This window comes from Uranotaenia lowii, chromosome 3 (genome assembly GCF_029784155.1).
Source record: "Uranotaenia lowii strain MFRU-FL chromosome 3, ASM2978415v1, whole genome shotgun sequence".
Classification (NCBI taxonomy): domain Eukaryota; kingdom Metazoa; phylum Arthropoda; class Insecta; order Diptera; family Culicidae; genus Uranotaenia; species Uranotaenia lowii.
Genome location: NC_073693.1, coordinates 156,896,344 through 156,912,298, shown reverse-complemented (window position 1 = coordinate 156,912,298; position 15,955 = coordinate 156,896,344). Strand labels below are relative to the sequence as shown.

At 38.9% G+C, this 15,955-nt stretch overlaps 1 protein-coding gene across 1 annotated transcript; it reads left to right on the top strand.

Moving 5' to 3' along the window:
* The first annotated feature begins 3,852 nt into the window (after positions 1 to 3,852).
* Positions 3,853 to 14,893, top strand: LOC129757405 (uncharacterized). Its single transcript, XM_055754617.1, has 2 exons — positions 3,853 to 5,002; positions 14,611 to 14,893. Exons 1-2 carry the CDS (start codon positions 4,420 to 4,422, stop codon positions 14,655 to 14,657), a joined length of 630 nt encoding a protein of 209 aa, XP_055610592.1. The 5' UTR covers positions 3,853 to 4,419; the 3' UTR covers positions 14,658 to 14,893.
* Positions 14,894 to 15,955: the final 1,062 nt, after the last annotated feature.

The window sequence follows — 15,955 nt, the reverse complement described above, 5'->3', positions numbered from 1 at the left end:
AGTAAAACGAAGGATTTCTAGCCGCTTTGTGTCCAGACAGCAGCCGCCGCGGGTTGAAAGAAGAAAAAAAAACAAACTGACACGATTGAGCGCGGTTTCGAAATGCTGGTGGTTCAATATATAGGTGGCTGAGTCAGTAACGAAATACTGGCCAAATCGACACCGGACGTGAACAGGTAAGGATCAATCAACTGTACAGATTTTTCGAATTTTTAATTTTAAAATTGTTTGTTTTTTTTTCTTACCAGGTTGCAACTGCAACAAGAAAAGTGCAACGGAAATGAAGAGGGATCACGGCTAAAAATTCAACGAATTCCATTCAGGCACACACCCCGGTGCATTTATTGGTGAAGATGGCGTGGTTCTTCGCTCGTCGGAAGGTGCGTTTCCAGGATCGGAACTTCTGTTTTACAAAATGTGTAAAATTAAAAAAATGTGAATAATAAATTAAAACTGAATGTGGCTGAATGATTGTTGAGTATTCTATTAAATAATCAAACATTCCCCCTGATCCTCCTGAGAAAAAAACAATAAATTTTAAAATTTCAGATCCGGGCCATCTTTTCTCCCGGTTTTTGCTAAAAATTTGAGTAAAAAAGGGTGCGGCTAACTTTTTTCTCGTTTGCTAAAATTTCAGTTAAAAATTATTGCTAAATTGATTGCTAAGTTTCTAACTGGTCAAATTTAAGCAAAATTTTGCTGATATCCGGCCTCGAAAATGTTGTGTGTAGTGAGTGATACATCTATTCCCTCAGCATAAAAACTTGAATTTGAAGACGTCCGGCAAAAATTATACCACTGACAAAACTAACTGGACACTTTGCAAGAACACTATTTCAGCAGTACGTTATGTCAATTCCAGAGTGCGCATCGATCGCTTTTTAAGAAATGCTATCCCAGTTTGAAAGTGTCACCCGACTTTCAAGCAAAATTTAGTTTCTACGATAAAATAGGACTAAACAGATTTCTACAGAATCGCAATACCGACGGTTATTAGCCAGAAAGTGGTTGGATGTTGGCTAAATTAGCCAGAAAGTGGTTGCGTGGACAGTGATTGTTCGAAGGAAGAAAAAAATATCTCCATATTTTATTTTCGTATTTAAGAGTCAATGGAACTTTGATCTTTAGATTTTGCATGATTGTTGCCAAAGCTTTGGGAACCCTGATTAAAGGATCTTGTCTCCCTTAATAAAGAATCAAGTCTCCTTTAACATTCAAAATATCACAATTGTTTTAGTCCTACGAAAACGTTCTAGTTCATCTGCGAGTTCATGTATCGATCTAACTTATGGAACATATAAACTTGAAATTACACGCTATCAGAAAATGCAAAAGACAGCGATTTGAATTTTGTTCCAAAAAGGTATGATGAAATTAAGAAAAAAGGATCAAGTATCCCCGATCTCCCCTATAGATTACTGCTTAAGTGCTTAAAACATCTATCTTGTAAGGCAAATAAAGCTTAGTTCTTTTAGAAATGCGACTCTTTGTTTTGCTGATAGCTAATTTACTAGAAGCCGGACTTTAAAAATTTTGACAGCTGCCTGTGTGAAGTACTATCCGACATATTTTTCAAATTTAAAATTTACGCGTTTTTGAGATTTTTATAATGCAAAAGAAAAGAAAAAAATATTTGCACAGTTTCCATCAAAATCCATCATTATCAAATTGATAGCTGACAAAAACCGTAGATTATTCAGAGAATTACTTTGTGTGATCGGCAACTACGGTTAAGGGTCATCGGGGAAGTCAAGTCGCGTAGCAGAATTTTTATTTTTAATAAGCGAAAAACTAAGTGTAGATCGCTGAAACAACTTTTTCTCCGATAAGCTGAAAGTGTTGCCTAGTTATAAGTCATTCAAACCTCACCTCAAACAACATACTTTTGCTAGCTCCAGTGCTCGAAAGCTGTAAAGCCGGTACCGAGGCTATGAGACAGATGATTTCTGATGGACGTCAACACTTATGAAAAACCCTATTTCTAACAAATACCAGCGTTTGAATCGTATAATATGTCTACTCGTGGCGAGGTCCCTAGCAGGAAGGCATCCAACCTTTAGTAACCTACAATGGCCGGCTACCCGTGCCGCTTGCAATAGTTTCTTAAGGTTATCCCCAGATGCATTCCTTCTAAATATTTAATTTGATCTGCGTTTTAAGGAATAATATAATACAGGAAAATCTATATATATAAAAATGAATTTCTGTCTGTCTGTCTGTCTGTTCCCTATAGACTCGGAAACTACTGAACCGATTTGCGTGAAACTTGGCAGGTGGGGGTATTGGAGGTAGGGGAAGGTTCCTATTATGGTTTGAGACCCCTCCCTGGGGGGGGGGTCTTTCAAACAAAAGACAATTTTTTGCATAACTCGAGAACCCATCAAGCAAATGGTATCAAATTTGGCATGGGGTGGTATTTGGGAACGAGGAATATTTCTATGAATATAAGAAACCCCTCCCTCCTCTCAGTAGGGTGATAGGAAGGGGGGAGGGGGGCTATCTTACAATTTTTCATATAACTCGAAAACTAATCAAGATATTGGAACCAAATTTGGCACGGGAAGGTATTTGGATACGAAAATATTTCAATGATTATTTGAGACCCCTCCCTCTTTCCAGTATAAAGGGGGAGGGTCCTCTTTCATATTTTTTACATAACTCCAAAACTATTAAAGCAAATGGAACCAAATTTGGCATGAGAGGGTATTTGGATACGAAAAATATTTCTATGATTATTTGAGACTCCTCCCTCTTTCCAGTAGGGAGATATGAAGGGGGGGAGAGGGCCTTTTTTTATTATTTTTTTCATAACTCAAAAACTAATTAAGCAAATGGAACCAAATTTAGCATGGGCGGGTATTTGGGAACGTGACATGTTCTAATGATTGTTTGAGACGCCTTCCTTCTTCCAGCGGGGAGAAAGGAAAGAAGGAGGGGAGTTTCATTCATTTTTTACTGCATAACTCAAGAACTACAACAGCAAATGGTACCAAATTTGGCATGGAACGAAATTTGGGTACGAGAAATGTTTCTATGAATATTTGGAATCCCTCACTCTTTCAAAGATGTGGATGAAAAGGTGGAGGAGAGGTCTCTGTTATAACCCATGATTTATGGTTTTACGTTAAGCGTGTCGGTTCGGCCGCTAACGTTTGAGCCGAACAAAACAAAAGCCGAAAAACACAGTTGAAGAGTTTAAATAAACTAGCAACTGAAGGAGCTGGCCTCTTTTTAGTTCTGAGCTTCAACAAGTAAAAATCGAGTGTTAATTTATATCCGAAAACTTAGAGTTTTTAGTGGCGACGAGGATAAATTGTGCTAGTGAACTAGTAGTTTTGCCTGCGAACGAGTGTTCGGGGAAATTTTTTTGCTCTGTTGACGATTTTCAACACCGGCGGAAAGCGTAAGTGATTCGTTTGCTTAAAGTGACCGGAAAAGTTCGGAACAGATTTTAAGCGAACAGTGGATTCAGGGTACGGAAAAGTTCGTCCCAGGAATTCCGGTGATTTCCGGCATCAAAACCGTAAGTAAACGACAGCAAACAGATCAGTGCGAAAACCATTTTGTGAAATACTGGAAGCCATTGTATTGTAAACAAGCAAACAGATATTGTTTTGTGTTTCATTTTCCGCGCGTTCCTCTTCAGCATTACTATTAGAGTGGTGCAACAAAAGAAGATTTTTTTTTAATTGAATTTTAACAAAGCAGTTTTTAGTACCGATTATTGTCGCTTATTGTTAAACGAAATAAAAGAAAAGATAATAAAAATAATTTTGTTGTGTGACAAAAAAAAACTTAATCGATTAAAAAAATAAAAAGTTATTAATTTTGATTTTTTTTTCTCGACAGAACTTGGCGAATTCCGAGTGGCATACAAAGCGATACCAGCTTCGAAATTTTCGAAAGCGGTTTTTAGGTGGAATACTGGAGTCGGGTAATTTTCCCGGATTTGGTAAGAGTATCAGGCTTGTTTCAAATATTGGTTTTGTTTGATTTTTTTTCATCTTCTTCTATTAATACTTGTAATTTTACAAATCATTTTGAGCACTTGGGTTTTTTTTTCAATTTTTAACAAAAAATGGCTTCAGCAAATGCTTTAATTGCCACAATTGAGCCTTACAGAAAAGGAACTCCATTTTCTGATTGGGTGGAGCGTTTGGGGTACTTTTTTATTGTTAATGATACAACCGATGACAAAAAAAAGCGTACCTGATCACCCTTAGTGGCCAATACGTATTTTCACAATTGAAACTATTGTTTCCGAATGGGAAATTAGATGAGGCGACTTACGATCAATTGGTTGAAAAACTTAAGTGTCGTTTTGACAAAACCCCACCCGCGAGAGTTTTACGGTACAAATTTACAAAAAGATCGCAAGAACAGGGGGAGTCGGTCGAAGATTTTATTTTATCTTTAAAAATGGAGGCAGAATTCTGCAAATTGGGAGAAGATAAAAACGAACTGTTATTGGACAGAATCGTGGGAGGTATAAAAGACGAGCAACTTAGGCTCCGTCTTTTAAACGAAGCAGAATTAAATATTGAAAAGGCGGAAAATATAATTATGACATGGGAAATGGCAAAAAATTGCGCATCCGCTATGGAACAACCAAGCCCTAGCGGTGGTTTAGTTGGAGCTGTGCGAGGAGCGGTAAGACGTCCGGTAAGAGAACGACTCGGTTATAGACCATACTCTGGAGATCGGGAAAAATTTAATAAAAATCCAGGTGGTTACAGTTCCCGCGAAAACTTTGGGGATAACCGGCCTTCTGCTGGAAAAACTCGACGTGGATTCAACAAACCCGACTACTCCAAAATCAAATGCGGATTCTGTGGAATTCTTGGTCATCCTACACGGAAATGTTTTGCAATGAAGAACATGAAGCGGAATGCAATCAAATATGTTGATGCTCAACAGGAAGACAAGGCTGGTAAAGCACTAAGCGATCTCATGGCCAGGATGCGTACATCCCAATCGAATTCAGATTCGGATTCAGACTCAGGTACATTAAATTGCATGCATTTGGAAATTGTTAACAGAATAAGTGATCCTTGCCTTGTGCAATTAAATATTGAAGGAAAATTTCTTCAAATGGAGGTGGATTGTGGATCTTCGGTAACGGTTATTGGGTTTCAGCAATATATTTCGTTTTTTGACAAAAATATTCGAAAATCTAAAAAAAAACTGATAGTTGTAAACGGTTCAAATTTAAAAATTTTTGGAGAAGCAAAATTGCTCGTTAATTTTCGAAACATACAAACTGAATTGAAAATAATTGTATTGGATTGTGACAATTCATTCATTCCCCTTTTGGGTAGAGATTGGCTGGTTATTTTTTATCCGAATTGGAAGAATTTTTTTTTCAAATTCAGAGGTGATACAAAATATTAATGTACAATCAACTGATGAAATGATTTCAGATGTAAAAAAGAGATTTTTCAAAGTTTTCAAAAAAGATTTTTCTACTCCCATAAAAGGGTTTGAGGCTGAATTGGTTCTTAAAACTGATATCCCGATGTTCAAAAAAGCATATGAAGTCCCATATCGACTAAGAGATAAAGTTATTGACTATTTAACTAAACTTGAAAAGGAAAATGTTATAACACCAATCAAAACGAGTGAATGGGCTTCGCCTGTTGTGATAGTCATGAAGAAAAACAATGACATTCGATTGGTTATAGACTGTAAGGTCTCAATCAATAAAATTCTCATTCCTAATACATATCCGCTGCCGACAGCACAGGATTTATTTGCCAAATTGGCAGGATGCAAGTATTTTTGCTCGCTTGATTTAGAAGGAGCTTACACCCAGCTGTCTTTATCGGAAAGATCTAGAAAGTATATGGTAATAAATACTATTCGTGGTTTATTTACATATAACAGATTACCACAAGGAGCATCTTCGAGCGCATCGGCATTTCAGCAAGTTTTGGATCAAATTTTAATAGGATTTGAAAATGTTTTATGTTATTTGAATGATATTCTAATTGCAGCTCCGTCTTTACAAGAGTGTTATCAAAAACTTATTAAAGTGTTATCCAGACTGTCAGATGCAAACATCAAAGTAAATCTAGACAAATGTAAATTTTTCGTCACTGAACTACCCTATTTGGGTCATGTTATAACAAAAAAAGGTCTTTTACCATGTCCTGATAAAATTCTAACTATTGAAAAATCTTCTGTTCCGGGAAATGTGTCTGAACTCAAATCATTCTTGGGACTTATCAATTTTTACAATAAATTTATTCCACATCTTTCATCTAAATTGCATTGTTTATACAATTTACTAAGAAATAACGTCAAGTTTGTTTGGGACGAAAATTGCCGGAAAGCTTTTGAAAATTCGAAGAAAGCACTTATTAATGCAAATATTTTAGAATTTTTCGACCCTAAGAAACCGATTGTGGTAGTATCTGATGCTTCAAGTTATGGTTTAGGAGGAGTAATATCTCACACAGTAGATGGAATAGAAAAACCTATATGTTTTACGTCATTTTCATTGAACGAATCACAAAAGAAATACCCTATCCTTCACTTGGAAGCTCTGGCTTTAGTGTGTACGATGAAAAAATTCCACAAATATCTTTACGGTCAAACATTTACCGACCATAAACCCTTGGTAGGGATTTTCGGAAAAGACGGGAAAAATTCTATATATGTGACAAGATTACAAAGGTTTATCCTAGAACTGTCAATTTACAATTTCGAAATACATTATTGACCTTCGGCTAAAATGGGAAACGCTGATTTTTGTTCACGTTTCCCGCTTCAACAATCAGTTCCGGCTGCTTACGATACTGTGAGAAGTATAAATTTCAGTAACGAAATACCATTAGACTATGTTTGTATAGCAGAAGCTTCACAAAAACATCCATTTATGATAAAACTTTTTTCATTCTTGAAAAACGGTTGGCCAGAAAGAATTGAAAAAGCTTATGCGAATGTTTTTTCGAATCAACAAGATTTAGAGGTGGTAGATAATTGTTTGCTATACCAAGATAAAGTAGTTATACCACATCAATTACAAAACCGTACACTGAAATTATTGCATGCTAATCATGCCGGATCAGTGAAAATGAAACAAATGGCAAGACGATCTGTTTACTGGTTCGGTATTAATTCGGACATTGACAAATATGTATCGAACTGTGATATTTGTAGCAGTAGAGCAGTTGTACCGAAACCTAAAGTAACATCAATTTGGACACCGGCTACAAGACCTTTTAGTCGAATACACATAGATTTTTTTCATTTTTCGCATACCACCTTTTTACTGATGGTTGATAGTTATACCAAATGGTTGGAAGTTGTTCGAATGAACAAAGGGACAGAATGCAATAAAGTACTTGCAAAATTAATAGAATTGTTCGCAAGATTTGGTTTACCGGATATCCTTGTCTCAGATGGAGGTCCCCCGTTTAATTCATTTGCTTTCACTGAATTCTTAAGCAAACAGGGTATCAGAGTGATGAAAAGTCCCCCGTATCATCCTCAAAGTAATGGCCAAGCAGAAAGGTTGGTAAGAACAGTGAAAGATGTTTTAAAAAAATATTTGCTAGATCCTGAATTCACGAATTTAGAATTTTTTTTTTTTTTTTTTTTTTTTTTTTTGTCTTTATTTGAGAGGTTTTCAGCCGCAGGCTGGTTCGCCTCTGTAAAAGTTGAACTATACACTTAAGAATTACAGGTCATTATACAAACTTGATTCTTTGAGAAATTCTAACAATTTTTCTTCATTCCCTGGATCATTGGAAAGTGCGTTGCGGATAGATTGGTCAATATCGTATGTTTCTCTGGTGCCATGGAAACCGGGACATTCGGTGATGATGTGTTCTACCGTAAGTCTCGTGTTGCACTGCTCGCAAATCGGTGTGGATCCTCCCTCTAAAGTGTGTCGATGGGTAAGCCTTGTGTGTCCAATGCGTAACCGTGATAATATTGTTTGGTCTTTTCTGTTTTTCTGATCAGTCCAGATGTAAGGGTTCCCCTTGATTTTTGCCAAAAAAAGATTTCTATTGGAAGACCAGATGTTCGTCCAAGCTCGCCAGATCATGTTTTTGACCCACAAATGAAGGTCTGAGGCTGGGATATTCGTTGGATTTGGTTGTTCGTCTCTACCAAGTGATGCAAGTCTATCTGCTTCCTCGTTGCCATGAATTCCGGTATGGCCTGGTATCCAGCAGAAGGTAATATTTGGTGGTTGAAGTTTTTGTATCCTTTGAATCCAAGGGTGTCGATTTTTTGGGTTTTTCAAGGCACTCAAAGCGCTAGCGGAGTCTGTGAAAACGACGATATTTCCGGAAGATGTATCTTGGTGACTGATTGCAAGTAGTAGGGCCGCAACTTCAGCAGAGAATACAGAAACTTGTCCAGGTAAGTTTTGTGCTATTGCCACAGAGGGGCCGTAAAGGCCTGCTCCTACTTTATCTGATAATTTTGAGCCATCGGTGAAAAATTTGTCAAAAAAGAAAAAATTTTGCTCTACAACCGAATTGTAATGGGCAATTACTTTTCTCCGAGGGTCTCCAGCACGAACGTTTTTTCTTATTTCAGAATTTATCTTTATGTTGCTTGCATTCCACCTTAGATCCCCTAGTCGTTCTAGGCGTTCTGTGCCTGGCAGTTCTAAGTCCGTGTATTTTTGAAAAATTTCTTTGGCACGGTTGTAGAAAATTAGTTCATCTTGGCTTAATGATTTTTCGGATATACTTATGGCTTTTTTAACAGCATGAAGGGCCACAATCAAATAGAAAGGCAAAACTCCAGCTTCTGCACAAGCAGAAAGGGCTGGAGAACTAGGTAATAAACCTCCGGCGTTTCTGATCATGCTGTTGTAGACGGGACTTAAAATATCTACTAGTTTATCAAAAGCTGTACTGGTGATTTCCAGACCATATAGCAGTTTACTCGTTACTACGCAGTTACCAACTCTGAGAATCATACGGCGATTGTTCACATTGTGACGTTTGCTAATAGTTTTAATCAATCTCGATCGGCTTGTTATTTCTGATTTCACTCTTCTAAAGTGCGGTTCGAAAGAAAATCTGCGGTCAAACGTTATACCGAGTATTTTTGGCTCTTTGCGATACGGAATTTCTTTTCGGTCAAGTTCTATTTTGAACTTCCATGGATGATGATTTTCTTGACAAACATGACTTCTAACACTTTTTTCAGCTGACATGCAAAAACCTATTGACTTCGCCCATTTTGAAATTCGATTAACTGCTAATTGCAACTTCCGTTGGTTGATCTTCAAACTTTTTCCTGTAACTATAGTTATTATGTCGTCAGCGTATACAAAAACGTGAACTCCTTTATTCAAGACAGAAAAAATTGAGTTCATTGCTATTAAAAAGAGTGTAACTGCCAATACTGATCCCTGTGGTACGCCATTTTCTTCGCGTTTGATTGATGAGAGTGATTCTCCAACAACTACTTGAAACGTTCGATCAGATAAGAAATTAGATATGAATTTCCCAAGACGACCGTCTATTCCCCAAGATTTTAATTGCTTCAGGATCCCCAGCTTCCAGGTTCTGTTGTAGGCTTTAGAAATATCGAGGGAAACAATATCTACGTGTAAACCGTTTGAGATTGCTTTTTCAATGACGTCGCCCACAATGGCTAAATAAGTGCCGGTTCCACGGCCTCGACGGAAAGCATGCTGTCGATTGTCGAGCCATTCGTTTTCGTCCAATAGAGTTACCAAACGCCGATTCACCATCCTCTCGAAAACTTTGGAAGGGCAACTTGTGAGACTTATAGGTCTGAAGTGACTAGGCTCCCTACTTTGTGTGCCGTTTTTTGGGATTGGCACGATATGACTGTTTCTCCAGCATTCAGGATACGTTCCTTGACACCAAAGGTCATTAAAAGATTTCAAAAGTGCAGATTTTGCTGGGAGAGGTAACCGTTTTAGCATAGGATACCCAATTAAACAAGGTCCAGTAGATTTTCCATTAGAATTGTCAAGGGCGAAAATTAATTCATTCATACTAAACACCAGGTTGTAGTCCCGTTCAAGATTGGTCATATGATTGAATATAATCCCCTCTTCCTCTGCTTTAGCCTTTGAAATCAAAAAGGCATGATCGTAATTAGCGGAAGCGGAGAGGTCTTGGAAGTAATTTCCAAGCCCTTCCACTATTTCTGATGGTTCCTCAGTAAATTTCCCGTTAAGTTTCAAAAAAAAAACCCTGCGATCGGCGTTTTCCATTCAAGGAATTTACTCGGTTCCACAGTTCGGTACTCGATGATTGGGGACTGATCCCATCCAAAAACTCTTCCCAGCAGCGTCTTTTGCTTTCGGCTAATATTTTACGGCACGAGTTCCGAGCGGCACAGTATCTCTGATGGTATTCGGTGTGTCGTGGATCTCCTTGAGCTAGTTTTCTGAGTGCACGTAGATATTTGCGTCGTTTCTTTACTGCGATTCTAACTTCGTCATTCCACCATCGAGTCGCTCTCCTACCCGCTCTACCACCCGTACGAGGAATACATTCGAGGCTAGCTTCATAAACAATGCTGTTAAGCTCATCGATTGTATATGAAATGTGGCTGTCTACCCGTTCAAATAACAAATTTTCGAATTTTTCCCAATCAGCACTGTCATAAGACCATTTTTTGCGACGTTGTAGAGAAGGTAGGGTTGTTCTTCTGGTTATTTCGATTGGAAAATGATCACTTCCTCTGGTGTCGTGGTGAACCATCCAATCAAATGTACTTGCAAAACCTGGCGAGCATATTGATAGATCAATGGCAGATCTAGTTTGGCCTCTAAGAAAAGTGTCTGTCCCATTGTTGAGAATAGTGAGATTATACTTTTCTGCTGTATTGAAGATAATGTTTCCCCGAGAGTCTGATCTTGAGGATCCCCAAGATTGGTGATGTGCATTAAAATCTCCGAGTACGATAAAAGGCCGTTCAAGTTGAGAAAACAAGTCAGATAGAAGTTTCTCCAACTCGGAGATTTTCCCGGGAGGTAAATAAATTGATACGATTGAAACTGGAGTATGAGATTCAAGTTTAACGCCGATCGATAGGAGAGGACTGTTTAAAGCTATCAATGTATGTGGAGTGGGGTTTCGAATGGCGATTGCTACGTTTTGGTATCTGGTCTCGCCGTTTTTCGTGTACCATGAGTACCTACCACCAAACCAAGAATTGAGTACAGAGGAGTTGACTCGGTGTAGCTCCTGAAGGGCGAGTACCTCGGGGGGGTTGGGTGTGACGATGAGAGTGAGATCATTTATGTTGTTCATCAAACCGTTGATATTCCACTGGAGAGCCAGACGGTGGGAGATGCTACAACTGTCGTTCAGTTGGGCTTGAGATTCATGGGAATCGGTTGACGTAGAACGTGATCTAGCTTCTGCTTCTTCGTTGGCTGCTTGTGTTAAGTTTGGAGAGCTCGATGAAATCATCACAGCTGGGCTTGAAGAAATTTGCCTTGGTTCGAAACGGGAGCTGGTTCCTTCACCTGGCTGCCAGTCAGACGCAAGTTCTGGAAATGGTGGATGAGTAGCAGCTGTTTCTTTTTGCACTGGATTAGGTACTGACCTTAGTACCACCCGGTTGCCAATCACTGGCAACCACCGAAGTCCTATGGATCAACGGTGGGGCCTGTGAGAGGCCGAGCGGGGGTGTTAGTGATGTTTTGGCGAAATCCTTCAGAGTAGATCTGTTGTTTGGTTTTGTGGAGCTGGATACAGCAAACTGTGGAATTTGTGGAACGATGGCTGATGTTCGATTTAAAATAAATGGATAACGAACCTGTGGGCCTCCCGGTTGCCAAACACTAGCAACCGCCGAAGTCCCTTGGATCAACGGCGGGGCCTGTGAAAGGCTGTGCGGGGGAGGTGATGATGAGTACCTCAGCTGGGTGTTGATATTGGTTGTTATTAGATGGTCTATGATGTGTTCTGCGATCTCCTGCTCAGAGCAGTTGTGTGGAAGGTTGGTCGATTCGCTAATCCAGGAATTGAGCGAAAGAGAAATGACCCTGTTTGGATTTTGGAGCATGAGATCCTCGATGGGGCTACAGCTGTTCAGTCGTGCTCGAGATTCAAAGGTGTCGGTCGAAGTCGAAAGTGTCCGCGTTTTTCTTGGGGCAAGACGAACTCTGGTTCCCTCGCCTGGTTCCCAGTAGGGTGCAAGTCCTGGAATTGTTGGAGGAGTAGCAACTATTTCTTCCGAAGCGGAATGGGTACTGACCTTAGTACCACCCGGTTGCCAAACACTAGCAACCGCCGATGTCCCTTGGATCAACGGCGGGGCCTGTGAAAGGCTGGGCGGGGGTAGTGATGATTGGTGACACGGTATAGTGTTGTCTTCAATGGTGAAATGTTCTACATTCGGTTCTGGAAACGACGATCCGGTGGAGTGCCTTCTTCTTGGATTGCGTGGAGTGTTTTTTTTAACGGGAGTGATGGTTCTTTTTTGTGTGTTATTGCTGGTAGATGTTATACTAATTTGTTTTATATGATAAGCCATATCGGAGGAAATAAAAGTTGGTTCTTTACGATGTAAAGATTGTTTTAATTGCTGTCGCCGAAAAGCATATCAACGTCATCAGAGGATATGATGACCTCTTGACTGGGTTCGGGACAGGTTATTAATCTCTTAGTTTCAGCGTCCGTTGCTGTGGGAGATATGTCAATGTTTCTTTTCCTGCTTATACTACGAGTAGCAATCCGATTGGTGGAGTTCTGAGGGTAATTTTTCGAGATTCTTTGGGTTTGATTAATTGCGTTAGTTTGTTTTGGACCCGAATCTTTTCGAGAGACGCGATTTTTTTCTTGCTGTTGAATTTCGGCAGGAGAGATGTTTGTAGTGGTTGGTTTTGCCGTTCTAGCTCGATCAGTTGTTGTTCCTGTTGTTGGTGTAGAAGGAATGATTTTTTGTTTTAAGGCTTCTAATTCTGATTTGAGTGCAACGTAATCTTTCATTTGCTCACGAATTTTAAGAAGTTCGTCTCGTAGCATTTTGATTTCACGGTCTTTGTCCGAGTTATCGTTCAGTCTGTTTTGAACTTTACTAGCGTAGCTGGGGGCTTTTGACGACTCTTCTATTAATTTTCGGGCTTCGAAGAAAGAAATTCCCCGGTCCGTTTTAAGGCGTATCACTGTTTCTTCTTTACGAAAAACAGGACACAATTTGCTTACCGGAGAATGGGCGCCTTCACAGTGACAGCAAAAAGGGGGATTTGCACAGACTTGGTTTTCAATCGTTGGATGACTTTGGGAGCAAGTAAGGCACACCGATTTACTAGTGCAATACTTAGGAGAATGCCCGTAAGCTGCACAGTTACGGCATATTTGGACGCTATCGTAGTATGTTCTAACGCTGATGCGAATGAATCCGAAATATATATGATCCGGTCGTATGGTGCCCCGGAAGGTTAGTACAATCAAGGGTGTATTTAGAGTGTCTTCGTTCACTTTTTTGGTTATTCTTCTAACAGCTGTGACTCCTTGATCTTGCAGTTCCTTTAAGAGATCTGGTTCAGCAACATTGATTGTATCAGCATCGTAGACTATTCCTTTGGTAAAATTGTGTCTTGGATGATCGACAACTTCCACAGGGGTTCTACATTCGTCTAATAAGTGAGACATTCCGAGAAGAGCTTTGTACAATTGGGCAGACTGTGTACGGAGAACGTACCGTGTACCCCGCGCTTCTTTTGTAGCTGTTACAAAGGACCGGTTTTCGTACCCGATAACTGCTTCGATGGAACGGGCAATGATAAATGGGTTTGATGGTAATCTCTCTTCCTCCATTTGTTGATTTGGTTGAGAGTTTTGAGTTTCGGGTATTTCTTTTTCATTTGATTTCCTAGCGCGGAGCAATAACACACGTAGTATTCCATCGTTGTGGCGAGTTGTCATATAAGCTGGTAATGTTCCTTCAACTGGATAGGGAGGAATCCCCGGTGATGTTCCCGCCATGGCGGGGTAACGTCTAGTTCCCTCAGAGGTTCAGATTTTTAGTTGAACGACAATGAGAAAATCAACTTTTCAACTTAATTTTGGTTAGGTACACTGTTTACTCGGGTCACCAAGAAAACACAATGGTGACAATGCGATAAAATTGATTTTCGCTTTATCAAACCTTCCACTTTTTTAAGTTAAATTTCAACACTCGATTGTTCTTCTACAAGTGCTAAAGCATATGTTTAAGTGATATTGATCACTTTTAAGATTCGTTATATCAATGGATTTTTCGAAAATAATACGATGTAGAAACACGCGTATTGATAAATTCGTGTACCCGATAAAACTGATGGAATTTAGAATTAGATAACCAAATTAATTTATTCCTGATAAACTACAGAAATACTGTGACGAGTGATGGAAAATTTCCATCCGAGAAACTTTTTTCGTTCAAACCTAAAGTTTTGCTTGACTTGGTTAATCCAAAAAACCATGAAAATAAATTAGTAGAAAAAAAAGTGATGATAGTAAAAAAAATTATGTTCCACAAACGCGGAACGATCCAATAAACAATCTGACTGAGGGGGATGAGGTGTGGTATGCCAATTATAATCCTCATAATCCAGTTAGATGGTTAAAAGCAAAATTTATAAAACGTGTCTCTCCTTACACTTTTCAGATCTGGTCTGGAAGCGGGCTCCGGCTTGTTCACCGGAATCAAATTAAGCCACCCAAAGGGGATAGCATAATTCGACCAAACATCATCTTGACTGAAGGAGGAGCTAGGTCGGTGTCTGACGATGAAGACGTCGATGGGTTCAAAGGATTTCCTGACGAATGTCAGAAGGACAATGGTCCAATTTCTGTTGGTCGAAAGAGGAAACATCCTAGCAGTTCGTTACCGGAAAACGCCGAGCCACCGGAACTCCGGAGATCTAAACGAAGGCGTAAACCGACCAAAATTGAAGACGTTTGAAGATGTTTGGTTGAAATCAATTAAACTTTTTTTTTAGTAGTAGGTATAAGGTTTTTTTTTTCGAATTTTAAAAGACGAAAGTTTAAGTGAACTAAAGAAGGGAGAAGTTGTTATAACCCATGATTTATGGTTTTACGTTAAGCGTGTCGGTTCGGCCGCTAACGTTTGAGCCGAACAAAACAAAGGCCGAAAAACACAGTTGAAGAGTTTAAATAAACTAGCAACTGAAGGAGCTGGCCTCTTTTTAGTTCTGAGCTTCAACAAGTAAAAATCGAGTGTTAATTTATATCCGAAAACTTAGAGTTTTTAGTCTCTATTACAGTTTTCAGTATAACTGGAGAGTTGATCGAGCAAATTGAACCATATTAGACATGTTAGGGTTGTTGGATACGAGAAATGTTTCTATTATAAATTTAAGCCCCAACTTTTTTTCAGCGGAAAGATATAAGGGCGGCTTCCATACAATTTTTTTTGCATAATTCGAGAATTAATCAAGCAAATGAAACTAAATTTGGCATCAAAAAGAATTTGAGTACGAGAAATACTTTTTCTTTGTGAAGCAATTCCTTTCTTGCAGTAGGATGATAGAATTGGGAATATAGGAAGGAAAGAGAAGGTTTACATTTAACTTTTTTTTTATTAAATCCGAGAAATGGACAAAACTTAACATGGAAAATCATTTTGCTATGATTCTATGAATATCTGACACACCATTCTCCTTTCATTGAGTAGGTACATAGGAGGAGGGAGTTGAGCCCAATACACTTTTGTTAGCATAAGTTCTCAATTTATGCAAACAAAATCAACAAATGGAAATAAATATGACATGGAAAGGTACTTGGTTACGAGATATGTTTCTACGAATGTTATAGACCCTTACGCTTTACAGTGTAGAGAGGGGAAGAAAGAAGGAGGCTCCCTTTAAAGTATGTTGTAAAGCTTAAAAACTTATCAACCAATTAAGTTATAATCAATATAAGAGGATTTTTGGACACGAAAAAATGGGTATGATTATTAAAGACCACGACCTCCATTCAGCAGGGGGTGA

Excerpts from the sequence above, each read along its gene's own strand:
- LOC129757405 (XM_055754617.1), top strand. The coding sequence starts at position 4,420 with ATGGAGGCAGAATTCTGCAAATTGGGAGAAGATAAAAACGAACTGTTA. Across the intron at positions 5,003-14,610 it reads AGATTCGGATTCAGACTCAG|ATCTGGTCTGGAAGCGGGCT; the intron begins GTACATTAAATT and ends TACACTTTTCAG.